This window comes from Hyperolius riggenbachi, chromosome 9 (genome assembly GCF_040937935.1).
Source record: "Hyperolius riggenbachi isolate aHypRig1 chromosome 9, aHypRig1.pri, whole genome shotgun sequence".
Lineage (NCBI taxonomy): Eukaryota > Metazoa > Chordata > Amphibia > Anura > Hyperoliidae > Hyperolius > Hyperolius riggenbachi.
This window is the reverse complement of record NC_090654.1, coordinates 90,858,288-90,871,364: the sequence shown is the minus strand read 5'-3', so window position 1 is coordinate 90,871,364 and position 13,077 is coordinate 90,858,288. Positions and strand designations below refer to the sequence as shown.

At 43.9% G+C, this 13,077-nt stretch overlaps 1 protein-coding gene across 3 annotated transcripts in view; it reads right to left on the bottom strand.

Annotated features, from left to right (window-relative positions):
- The window catches only part of LOC137531663 (uncharacterized), a 77,619-nt gene that overhangs the window by 41,649 nt on the left and 22,893 nt on the right, over positions 1-13,077 (bottom strand). For all 3 annotated transcript variants that reach the window (XM_068251607.1, XM_068251608.1, XM_068251609.1), the window contains one exon: positions 2,286-2,573. In XM_068251607.1, coding sequence (XP_068107708.1) covers positions 2,286-2,573 — 288 coding nt within the window. The remainder of the gene's footprint in view (positions 1-2,285; positions 2,574-13,077) is intronic.

Genomic DNA, 13,077 nt, shown 5'->3' with positions numbered 1-13,077 from the left:
GTCACGCTCTGTCACTCTCTGTGGCTCCCGGTTCCACTCTCCTCCGGCACCGATAGTGCCGACCTATGCTGTCACTCTGGAGCACCCATAGCACCCTGATGTGCTTTTTTTCCCTCTTGTACCCACTGTCCCTATCCACATACCCTCCAAATTTGGTGCTTCTAGCATGTAAGGGAGCTTTGCTATTAACCGTTAAAGTCGGCGGGCGCTCGGCTATGGGAAAAATGCGAATGCAAATTTAAAAAAAAAATGAGTGTTCTATGTGGACGCGAACAGACCAATGTTCGTATAATACTGTTAGCAGGCGAACTGTTCGGGCCATCTCTATTGGTTATGTGCTGATGTGGCACACAGATTACAATCAATCAGTTATGGATAATCCTGATCTCAACTCATTATGTACATAAAGCACACCTGTCCACAGAGTCAATTCCTTCCATTACAATCTCTTCATCACCATAGGCAAGAACAAAGACCTGTTGAAGGACATATGGGACAAGTCTGTTTATCTGCACAATGCTGGAATGGGCTTTAAGGGTCTTTTTCCACTACCCTGCGATTTGTGATTTGATTCTGATCACAAATCGCAAGGTACATTAAACTAATGGAAACTGCAGCAGCAATTTCCTTTACTGCGATCCTATTGCGATTTTGGTCAAAACGCGATCATCTTCCTGCCGCGTTTTGGATGCGATTGAGCTTTACTATACTGAAAAATACTGGAAATTTCATAGTGGAAAAGAGCCCTAAGACCATTAGCAAAGATCTCGGTTAGAAGGTGGAAATTGTTGGTGCTACTTTTCAGAAATGGAAGAAATATAAAATGACCATCGTTCGCCTTTGGTCTGTAGTTCCATGCAAGATGTTGGCTCATAGGGTGTAAATGATTATGAGAATGGTGAAAGTAGCCTCTACATAAAATCCATATTTGGGGAAAAGATTTTTTTTTATTGATCTCCCTCTGCTATGCCACTGGCTGGGGTTTTGAACACTTTGTACAGCTTTTTTAAAGAAATTGTGGGTGCAGAGATGCCCTAAAGAAGTTTATCTGCCATTCTGGATTCTTGCAAACATTTGGTTTGCAAACTTTTCCACAAAAGTTTGTGAATGTTTATTCATGATGTTCGGCCGTTACTATCCACTGATACCCCAAAGATGGGAACAGATAGAAACCTAAATAATTCTTCATTTGTTACTTTTTTGTATACTGTTGCCTTTATAACTTGTTTATTATTGTTTTACATTTGTTTTCCTATACTGTTAAAGGCACTGTTTTTTGCATAAATAATATAAAATCATTTAAGGCAATTACCGCTTCTGAGTATTACAGCACTGAATCCACGCATGGGTGCAATGGTACAAATATTGTGTTTTGCACCTTTGTGTCAGTTGCCATAGCAGGTAGAACTGTCACAGATCTGGCATAGTAAAGAGGCTTAAATGAAAGTTGCTATGCAGAACTGTTTCTTTTAAGGTCGTGCCTCTGTCTAGACATGTGGTGGCAAGTAATTTGATGATATATATGTGGGCAACGGCTGTCTGTGGCTGTGCTCTTATTTTAGCTTACTGGTAACATAGATTGTGGTCCCAAACGCTGGATAATCTATGTTCTGTGTGGGGCTGGGACTTGTCTGTGGCAGAATGAATTTGAATACCATGTTTTAGGGTATAACAAGGTGCACAACTTCATTTCTGTAGCTGCCATAGGAGGAAAAGTTATAGGAACAGAGGTTTTACTCAATGTCAAAGGATAGTTATAAAGGTAAGAGTACTATACTGCCACTCCATATGATTATATGGGACTTACTCAATTTAATTCTCCTAAGTTTTCACCTAGATGATATTTTTTACACCTTATCAATAAAATGCTTTTTAAGCCACCGGCAAGCAAGGAAATACTTTTTGGCAGTACGTTTCAACCTACCTTTTTGGTAATGTTTAAATTAAAAAGTTCTGAAAAGGTGTGAAGAAACGCGGAAGAGCCGCCGCTTTGAGTCAGCGTGAGGCGGCTCTTTCCGCGCTTGGCATGGCGGAACGCGGAGATACTGTCAGGAACAAGGCCATGCGCACCAACCGCCGCGTGCTGCTATTTTCTGCACTGACACCATTAAGATACATATTGTACAGTTCTCATTACAGACTAAATGCAGTTATTTTACATTGTTTTCAGATCAGCATATTGCTGTAATAGCCTATGACCTGCAGGTAGGCTGTTGTGTTATCTAGAAATTGACTATTCACAATTGAAACAATGAGTATTGGACAGGGAATGACCATGATATCACCTTTTTCCGGAATCCTCCAATGGATCTGGGTAGGAGTGGAACTGAACCACACTTTGCAAGTCACGTGATCTCCATGGTCCCAGGTGTCTTTGGAAAGTAAGAGGACATTTTGAAAATTCCAAGTGTCATTAATAGACATCATTGTGCCCTTGTGATGAGTTTCAGAGATGTTCCAGGTCACATGGACTATAGGGCGAGGGGTATGTACAATGCAAGCCAGATGGATATTTGAGGTGTTATGGGAAATCAGAGCCAGAAGATAAACAGAAGTCTTGGAGGTAGCACTGTCTGTATAATTAATAAAACATATTAAGTACATATATAACAAAATAAAATATTTAATAATGCATGGGGTAGTCAGATTCATGACACTGACTTGTCACTGATGGAAGTGTGGTGCAAGGTATGGGCACTTTAAGCTTGCATTTATGATTAGCATTAAGAAATCTGGCTTCCTGAAGCAATAGCAATTCATATTTACTATGCCACTCACAGTGACGCAGCAAGAAGGATCCTAAACATGTGAACTGTCCTATAGATGCATTTAGAATGCTGGTAGTTACAGGGCAGTTTCTAGGCTAAATTGCGCCCAGGGCGAGGGTGTAAAAAGTGGACTTGCAAGCCGTTACTCTTTAGGGACAGTCACACAGCCACAGGCCACAAGTAGATCTGCCTACTTACTAGTGACCAGCCATTCTTCCAGGAGGAAGCAGGGACCAGGAAACCATACGGGCTAAGAGAGCCCGGGAAAGCCGACTCCTTCATGGGTGCCGCACACTGACAGCCTGCAGTACTGCTACAGGACATCAGGTGACATCACGCGGTGGTTATGTGATGATGACTTGACATCGGACGCAGGCAGCCTAGGAGGAGTCAAAAAAGGTGATTGCATTCGCCCTGCCCGCACTGCCCAAGAAACAGTCCTGGGTGGTCGTCTTGCACCTGGCAGAACATTGCAAATGAAGAAATTCACCAATGTAAAAGAAAGAGGTGGCACACCACTGGCTGCAAATAATGCTTATATTGTGAAACAGACACTACATGTTACGAACTCGCAGGTCCTTTATCAGTTTGGTTCTCAGTTTACCTGTGCAGAAATCAAAGGGGGAGGGGGGCATCCAAAGTTTTGTAGGGGGTCCCAGTGATTTCTAGTTATGCCCCTGAACAATATCCACTGCATTCAGGCTACCCATACATGTTGGATGTGCTTCTAACAATGAGTCAGAGTATTGTAGAGATAATGAAAACACTAATGAGCAAATCAGTTGTTCATTTAGATATGATAAACCAATAACCGGTAACTAAAAAAGGCACCACAATGATGACATATAGTAGAATTTAGTACATTATTCAGGACTAGAAATAAGCCTGCCCGTTTAAAAACGGCACTAGGGACCCCACCCACCCCCTTCTTCCCCCCAACGGCTACACTCCCGCACGGCGTGCGTACGCACTTCTGTGCTCCCCCATGCGCCCACACGCCTGCTCCCCTGCACCCGTCCTTCTGTCCCAAGCCGCATGCATGCAAGGCTAAACGCACATATACTGGGAAACACAGGAGGACACAGGGGATTTATTATATTGGATACACAATTTAATTGTAATTATCCTGGTTTCAGCATCAGAAACATTTCTATATATTACTGTATATTTGTAACGATTGCGGAATAATCTCCGTGATCAGCGCACAAGGCGTGCGCTGACACGGCGGAAATCCTCCACAAGCGTATGAAGGGGGGAACCCAGCTTTGGTGCAAGCACCAGTAGAGGGCAATTCCCACCGGCAGATGGCGCTGTGGAGTGCAGACGAGAACAACCGCTGCACAGCCACAGATGCCAGATGGGGATTGTACAGATCAAGACAATGCGGGGCTGAACAGCCCTTAAAGAGACACAGGTACAGGATGAATGTGTGTTCACCAATCTAGTCGCGACCCTGCAACGGTGAACACACATCAGCAGAAACAAAAGTAGGAACGCAATCGCAAGAGAGGCGACTGCCAGAGGTGACACAAGGCTGAAGCAAGACAGGGCACGAGAGTAGCAAAGGCACAGCACACGACAATGAGAAGTAACGAAAATAACAAACGCTAACTAAACGCGAACACCGCACTCATTCGCAACAGCAAACGCGTTTAAGCTCAACAGAGACAAGCACGCCTAACTAACCACCGACAGACAAACACGAAACAAAGAACGCAAGCGCTTGCTTAGCGGTTACCTCACCGAGCCTACAGCAAGCGTTCGTATCAGACAAGACAGACAAATGGAAAACAGGAATACGAGAGGAAAGATCCACTGCTCTTTCCGTCAGAGCGAGTGCGATGTAAGCTCAGGAACAAGAAAACAGATCAGAAGGATCCACAGCGCTAGCGCAAGGCTAGTGCGATCCAGACAAGACAGAACAGAAGGATCCACAGCGCTAGCACAAGGCTAGTGCGATCCAGGCAAGACAGAACAGAAGGATCCACTGCCACTACCGCTAGAGGCTAGTGCAATCCAGGCAAGACAGAACAGAGAGATCCACAGCGCTAGCACAAGGCTAGTGCGATCCAGGCAAGACAGAACAGAAGGATCCACTGCCACTACCGCTAGAGGCTAGTGCGATCCAGGCAAGACAGAACAGAAGGATCCACTGCCACTACCGCTAGAGGCTAGTGTGATCCAGGCAAGACAGAAACAGAAGGATCCACTGCCACTACCGCTAGAGGCTAGTGCGATCCAAGCAAGACAGATCAGAAGGGACTACCAGTAGCAACCGCTGCTCCGGTTAGCTCCCAGACAAACAGAACGATATCCTGTCGACCACCGCTGGGACAGGACAATCGCAACAGACAAACAAAAAACAGATATACAATCTAACTGCACTAGGGAAACTGCCTAGTGCAGTGCCAGGAATTACTCTAAGATAACTTTGACAAGATATAGCATGGCTGGCACTCTAGGAGTGTTTCAACAAACCCTGAAGGAATGACCAGCCAAGCATTCTGGGAAGAACATGGCTTATATAGTGCCAGTCATCACAGGAGGCAGGTAGGGGATTTGCACAATGAATGTATGCAAATTCCTCAACAGCAGAACAGACCAGAAACTTGCAAAGGAAAGACAGGTCTCTCTTCCAGAGACCTGTAACCTTCAGACTAGAGGAATGGTCAAACAGCTGTCTGCCTGTGCAGCCAGCTGAGCAGATCCTTACAATATTGGTATGTAACCCTTCCTTCCCAGTGACGTTTAGCCTAAGCTATTTATTAATGCAGACTTCTCCTCCCACTGCACTGTGGGAGACCGGGGGCCATATGCAGTTCACTTTTTCTCCTTAGTTTTCTTCAAGTTGATATTTTCACATCTTGTCAAAAAAATGCCTCTTATACCACCAGCAAGCAAGACAATACACAAAACAATCTTGACAGTACTTTTTCACCGGCAGTCCTGGCCAAAAGTTTTGAGACTGTCAAAAATATTGGAAATTAAAAAAGTTGGTGCTTATGTTTTTATAATAGAAATTTGCATATACTCCAGAATGTTGTGAAGAATGTTCAGATGAATTGCATAGTCCTTCTTTGCCGTGAAAATTAACTGAATCCAAAAAACCTTTCCACTGCATTTCATTGCTGTCATTAAATGACCTGCTGAGATCATTTCAGTAATCGTCTTTTTAACTCAGGTGAGAATGAGGACGAGCACAAGGCAGGAGATCATTATGTCAGGCTGATTGGGTTAGAATGGCAGACTTGACATGTTAAAAGGAGGGTGATGCTTGAAATCATTGATCTTCCATTGTTACCCAGAGTGACCAGCAAAGAAACACATGCAGCCATCATTGCGTTGCATAAAAATGGCTTTACAGGCAAGGGAAATGTGGCTACTAAGATTGCACCTAAATCAACAATTTATAGTATCATCAAGAACTTCAAGGAAAGAGGTTCAATCCTTGTTAAGAAGGCTTCAGCGCATCCAAGAAAGTCCAGCAAGCATCATCTCCTAAAGAGGATTCAGCTGTAGGATCGGAGTGCAACCAGTGCAGAGGTTGCTCAGGAATGGCAGCAAGCAGGTGTGGGCGCATCTGCATACACAGTGAGGCGAAGACTTTTGGAAGATGGCCTGGTGTCAAGAATGGCAGCAAAGAAGCCACTTCTCTCCCAAACAAACCATCAGGGACAGATTGATCTTCTGCAGAAAGTATGGTGAATGGACAGCTGAGGACTGGGGCAAAGTTATATTCTCAGATAAAGCCCCTTTCCAATTGTTTGGGGCATCTGGAAAAAGGCTTGTCAGGAAAAGAAAAGGTGAGCGCTACCATCAGTCCTGTGTCATGCCAACAGTAAAGCATCCTGACACCATTCATGTGTGGTGTTGCTTCTAATCCAAGGGAGTGGGCTCACTCACAATTTTGCTAAAAAACACAGCCATGAATAAAGAATGGTACAAAAACACCCTCCAACAGCAACTTCTTCCAACAATCCAACAACAGTTTGGTGAAGAACAATGCATCTTCCAGCATGATGGAGCACCGTGTCACAAGGCAAAAGTGATAACTAAGTGTCTCGGGGACCAAAACCTTGAAATGTTGGGTCCATGGCCTGGAAAATCCCAAGATCTTAATCCCATTGTGAATTTATAGTCAATCCTCAATAGGCGGATGGACAAACTAAAACCAACTCATTCTGAGAAACTCAAAGAAGTGATTATGAAAGAATGGGTTGCTATCAGTCAGGATTTGGCCCAGAAGTTGATTGAGAGCATGCCCAGTTGAATTGCAGAAGTCCTAAAAAAAGAAGGGCCAACACAGCAAATACTGACTCTTTGCATACATCTCATGTAATTGTCAATAAAAGCCTTTGAAACGTATGAAGTGCTTAAAATTATATTTCAGTACATCACATAAACAACTGAAACAAAGATTTAAAAGCAGTTTAGAAAGCAGAAGAAAACTTAGGAGAAAAAGTGAATTGTATATGGACCCAGGTGTTGTTTCTGATCACTCCAGGAAAAACAACAAACAAACATTCCACAGTGATGCATCTGCTAACAGTGAAGATGTTGCCACCTGTGATAAATGTAAATCGGAACTGTAGTGAAAATGACACAATGAATTGCTTATGTTTTACAATATTCATTTATAGATTATTTATTCAGTGTCCCATTGTAAAATATTTCCCCTCCGATTACATTCTGAAATTTTTCACTGGTGGTAAAATCTTTAGTTGTGATTTGTGCAGAATGTTTATTTACTGAGATTTCTACAGTGGGGACAGAGGGAGATAATGCTTGCTTTGCAGTTTGAAAAATATGTTATTTCCCACAATGCAATCAATTTCACAGATAGAAAACTGTCAGGACCATGGTCATGACATCACTCTGTGGGAGGGGTTTCAGCACAATATCAGCCATAGAGATGTTCCTGATGATCTATTCGAGAAAAGGTAAAGATTTCTCGTGGGAAAGAGGATATCAGCTATTGATTGGGATGAAGTTCAATACATGGTTAAAGGGACCTTGACCAGGGGCGTAGCAATTGGGGTTGCAGAGGTAGCAACCGCATCGGGGCCCTTGGGCCAGAGGGAGCCCATGGGGCCCTTCCTAAACCAAAGTATAAGCTGTGTATTGGTCCTGTGGTGGAAATAATCACTTCTATAGATGCTTTGAATAGTAATAATCATTAACACACTGTTCCCCATCCACTTCTTGCACCTCTAATACTGTACATGACCTTGGCAGGTTTTGTTGCGCCATATGAAGTGTTAAATATAGAGTGCTTGGGGGGGGGGGGCCCAATGTAAAACTTGCACTAGGGCCCCAACTCCATAGCTACGCTACTGACCTTGATGAGTACCCTAAAAAAATTTCACTTAACTGGGTCTTCCTCCAGCCCACCGAAGGCCGCGAGGTCCCCCCCTGCGTCCTCCTGGCTCCTCTCCGTGTCCCTCCAGCGGCTCTGTTACCGGCAACACCTGGGCTGGGTGTCAGGCTGACTAAATAATTTATCAACTACTATTGTTAAAAAGGGATGATCGGAAAGAGATAATTCCGTTCCGCCAGAATTGGTGGATTCCGCCAGCACTAAATTCCGTTGCTATAACATTTCCGTGGAATTTTGCATTCCGGCAGAACAATTAAAGTAATCGCAAATGAAACCTTGTTTATGCTAAATGGTAGCCCATAGGACCTAGTGGCTGTTCCCCGGGTCTTTTTTTTCCAGCAGGAGGTGTCACTTAAGCCATGATACCTAACGGTGGTCTTTCCTTCCTCCCTCTCCTCCTCCTCCTCTTGTCTTGTCTTCCAGGGATTTGTAGGATGTCAAAAGCCAGCTCACATACATTGGCCAGGAATCAAATCCAGGTCAACTGCATAAAAGGCAGCTATCCTCACCCCTATACCACCAACACTACATGCTGAAACCAGCCTAGCATGTACCATTGTGAATATACCTAAGAGAAATATGAGCTTGCTTAGAGATTTGTAGGATGTCAAAAGCCAGCTCGCATATATTGGCCAGGAATCGAACTCTGGTCAACTGCTTGGAAGGCAGCTATCCTCACCACAATCCCACCAATGCTACATGCTGAAGCCAGCCTAGCATGTACCATTGTGAATATACCCAAGAGAAAAATGAGCTTGCTTAGGGATTTGTAGGATGTCAAAAGCAAGCTCACATACATTGGGCATGAATCGAACTCAGGTCAACTGCTTGGAAGGCAGCTATCCTCACCACTATACCACCAACACTACATGTTGAAACTTCTTGGAGCAGAATTACTTCCTTCCTCTAAAAGACACACATACATCCCCATAAAATCATTCAACAGAAACTGCGTGCACAGTCTCTGTGATGCACAGTCTTTGTGGCACAATCAGTTAGCGCGTTCAGCTGTTAACTGAAAAGTTGGTGGTTCAAGCCCACCCAGGGATGGCCTCGCCTTTTGAGTTCAACAGTTGTCCAAAGAGAACCCCAGGTAGCCATGTAGATTCATCTCTCTCTCTCTCTCTCTCTCTAGTAGGGATGGTCACCGCTTTCCGCGGAATTGTATTTTCCACAATTTTGGGCGGAAATTGGTCATTCCGTTCCGTTTGGTCAGAATTCTGAAATTGCCTGTGAAATTCCGGTATCCGTTGATGGTTTTAAGCTGAAAATTCAGTTCAATGGCACCAAGTCCTAGAGAGAAAGAGAAAGAGAGAGAGAGAGAGAGAGGGAGGGGGAGAGAGAGAGAGAGAGAGAGAGAGAGAGAGAGAGAGAGAGAGAGAGAGATAGAGCTAGGGATGGTCGGATACCCCTTTTTATTATTCGAGTTAGGTTGAATTCGAATAGTAAATTATTCGAGTTCGGTCGAATATTCGAGTCAAATATTTTTTACTATTCGATTCGACCTCGGAATTCGAGCTCACTATTCGAGTCGGTATTCGAGCTCATTATTCGAGCTGACTATTCGAATTGGCCTTAAATAGCTTCCAACACTTGTTTTGGGGGTTAATGATGCAAGAAACATCTTTTTTCCAAGTAACAACAGCAAGTGATTATGTGGGGATGTTCCTTTAAAAAAAAAAAAAAGGTGGAAAGAGAAGGTGTGTCCAAAATTCTGTTCAGTACTGTATATACTTCTTCTTCTTCTTCTTCTTCTTCTTTATCTTTTATATTTTCTTCTTCTTCTTTATCTTCTTCTTCTTCTTCTTCTTCTTCTTCTATATCTTCTTCTTCTTCTTCTTCTTCTTCTTCTTCTATATCTTCTTCTTCTTCTTCTTCTTCTTCTTCTTCTTCTTCTTCATCTTCTTCATCTTCTTCTTCTTCTTCTTCATCTTCTTCTTCTTCTTCATCTTCTTCTTCTTCATCATCTTCTTCATCTTCTTCTTCTTCATCTTCTTCTTCTTCTTCATCTTCTTCTTCTTCATCTTCTTCTTCTTCTTCATCTTCTTCTTCTTCTTCATCTTCTTCTTCTTCATCATCATCATCTTCTTCTTCTTCATCTTTTTCTTCTTCATCTTTTTCTTCTTCTGTGCTTCTTCACAGCATGAGGTTCCAGACAGCGGTCGTGAAGCCCACATCATGTCCAATACACAACTGGGACAACACAGTTTTCAACCCGGACACCTCTAAAAATAATATCACAAAGTATTAAAAAGTATATATATTTTTTTTTAAATGAAATGCAGCTATTTTTGAGCGTAATAGCTGGTGGCGCATGGTGGAAGCGCCATTGTATGTGCTCCCTGGCAGTGGAAACACACAGACAGCAGGAGGTAAATTCAGCAGCAGCAGGAGGAGGATGATTGTGTGGCAGCAGGCAGTCAATGAGGCAGGCAGCGAGACATAATAGGCTGTGGTACCTAGCGGTGGTACCAGGCCGTAAATACACAGCATGAGGTTACAGACAGCGGTCGTGAAGCCCACATCGTGTCCAATACACAACTGGGACAACACAGTTTTCAACCCGGACACCTCAGAAAAATTAAACCTTTTTTTTTTAATGTTTTTTTTTTTCTTACAGCAAATTACACATATAGCTATTGTTGGACGTAATAGCTGGTGGCAGAGTGACAGCAGAAGGTAAATCTGTGTACCCTGGCAGTGGGAAACACAGACAGACAGCAGCAGCAGCAGGAGGAATGGAGGAGTAGTGTGAGTGTGGCAGCAGGTAGGTAGGCAGCGTGACATAATAGCCCTGGTACCTAGCGGTGATACCAGGGCTGTAAATAAACACAACAGGAGGTTCCAGACAGCGGTTGTGAAGCCCACATCGTGTCCAATACACAACTGGGACAACACAGTTTTCAACCCCGACACCTCAGAAAAATTAAACCTTTTTTTTTTTAATGTTTTTTTTTTTTACAGCAAATTACACATATAGCTATTGTTGGACGTAATAGCTGGTGGCAGAGTGGCAGCAGAAGGTAAATCTGTGTACCCTGGCAGTGGGAAACACAGACAGACAGCAGCAGCAGCAGCAGGAGGAATGGAGGAGTAGTGTGAGTGTGGCAGCAGGTAGGTAGGCAGCGTGACATAATAGCCCTGGTACCTAGCGGTGATACCAGGGCTGTAAATAAACACATCAGGAGGTTCCAGACAGCGGTCGTGAAGCCCACATCATGTCCAATACACAACTGGGACAACACAGTTTTCAACCCGGACACCTCAGAAAAATTAAACCTTTTTTTTTTACAGCAAATTACACATATAGCTATTGTTGGACATAATAGCTGGTGGCAGAGTGGCAGCAGAAGGTAAATCTGTGTACCCTGGCAGTGGGAAACACAGACAGACAGCAGCAGCAGCAGGAGGAATGGAGGAGTAGTGTGAGTGTGGCAGCAGGTAGGTAGGCAGCGTGACATAATAGCCCTGGTACCTAGAGGTGATACCAGGGCTGTAAATAAACACAACAGGAGGTCCCAGACAGCGGTCGTGCAGCCCACATCGTGTCCAATACACAAATGGGACAACACAGTTTTCAACCCGGGCACCTCAGAAAAATTAAACCTTTTTTTTTTTTTAATGTTTTTTTTTTCTTACAGCAAATTACACATATAGCTATTGTTGGACGTAATAGCTGGTGGCAGAGTGGCAGCAGAAGGTAAATCTGTGTACCCTGGCAGTGGGAAACACAGACAGACAGCAGCAGCAGCAGGAGGAATGGAGGAGTAGTGTAAGTGTGGAAGCAGGTAGGTAGGCAGCGTGACATAATAGCCCTGGTACCTAGCGGTGATACCAGGGCTGTAAATAAACACAACAGGAGGTTCCAGACAGCGGTCGTGAAGCCCACATCGTGTCCAATACACAACTGGGACAACACAGTTTTCAACCCGGACACCTCAGAAAAATTAAACCTTTTTTTTTTAAATGTTTTTTTTTGTTTGTTTTTTTACAGCAAATTACACATATAGCTATTGTTGGACGTAATAGCTGGTGGCAGAGTGGCAGCAGAAGGTAAATCTGTGTACCCTGGCAGTGGGAAACACAGACAGACAGACAGCAGCAGCAGCAGCAGGAGGAATGGAGGTGTAGTGTGAGTGTGGCAGCAGGTAGGTAGGCAGCGTGACATAATAGCCCTGGTACCTAGCGGTGATACCAGGGCTGTAAATAAACACATCAGGAGGTTCCAGACAGCGGTCGTGAAGCCCACATCATATCCAATACACAACTGGGACAACACAGTTTTCAACCCGGACACCTCAGAAAAATTAAACCTTTTTTTTTTAATGTTTTTTTTTTTTTTTTTTACAGCAAATTACACATATAGCTATTGTTGGACATAATAGCTGGTGGCAGAGTGGCAGCAGAAGGTAAATCTGTGTACCCTGGCAGTGGGAAACACAGACAGACAGCAGCAGCAGCAGGAGGAATGGAGGAGTAGTGTGAGTGTGGCAGCAGGTAGGTAGGCAGCGTGACATAATAGCCCTGGTACCTAGCGGTGATACCAGGGCTGTAAATAAACACATCAGGAGGTTTCAGACAGCGGTCGTGAAGCCCACATCATGTCCAATACACAACTGGGACAACACAGTTTTCAACCCGGACACCTCAGAAAAATTAAACCTTTTTTTTTTTAATGTTTTTTTTTTTTTTTACAGCAAATTACACATATAGCTATTGTTGGACATAATAGCTGGTGGCAGAGTGGCAGCAGAAGGTAAATCTGTGTACCCTGGCAGACGATGAACGGGATGTTGCTGGTCTTGTCCCTTTTCTGAGCGGCGGACACAGTGGCCAGGGCAAGGTACTGGTTGACAGCGTGCTTCTGTTCAACCAGACGCTCCAACATCGCCAGGGTGGAGTTCCAGCGAGTTGGAACGTCAAGGATCAGCC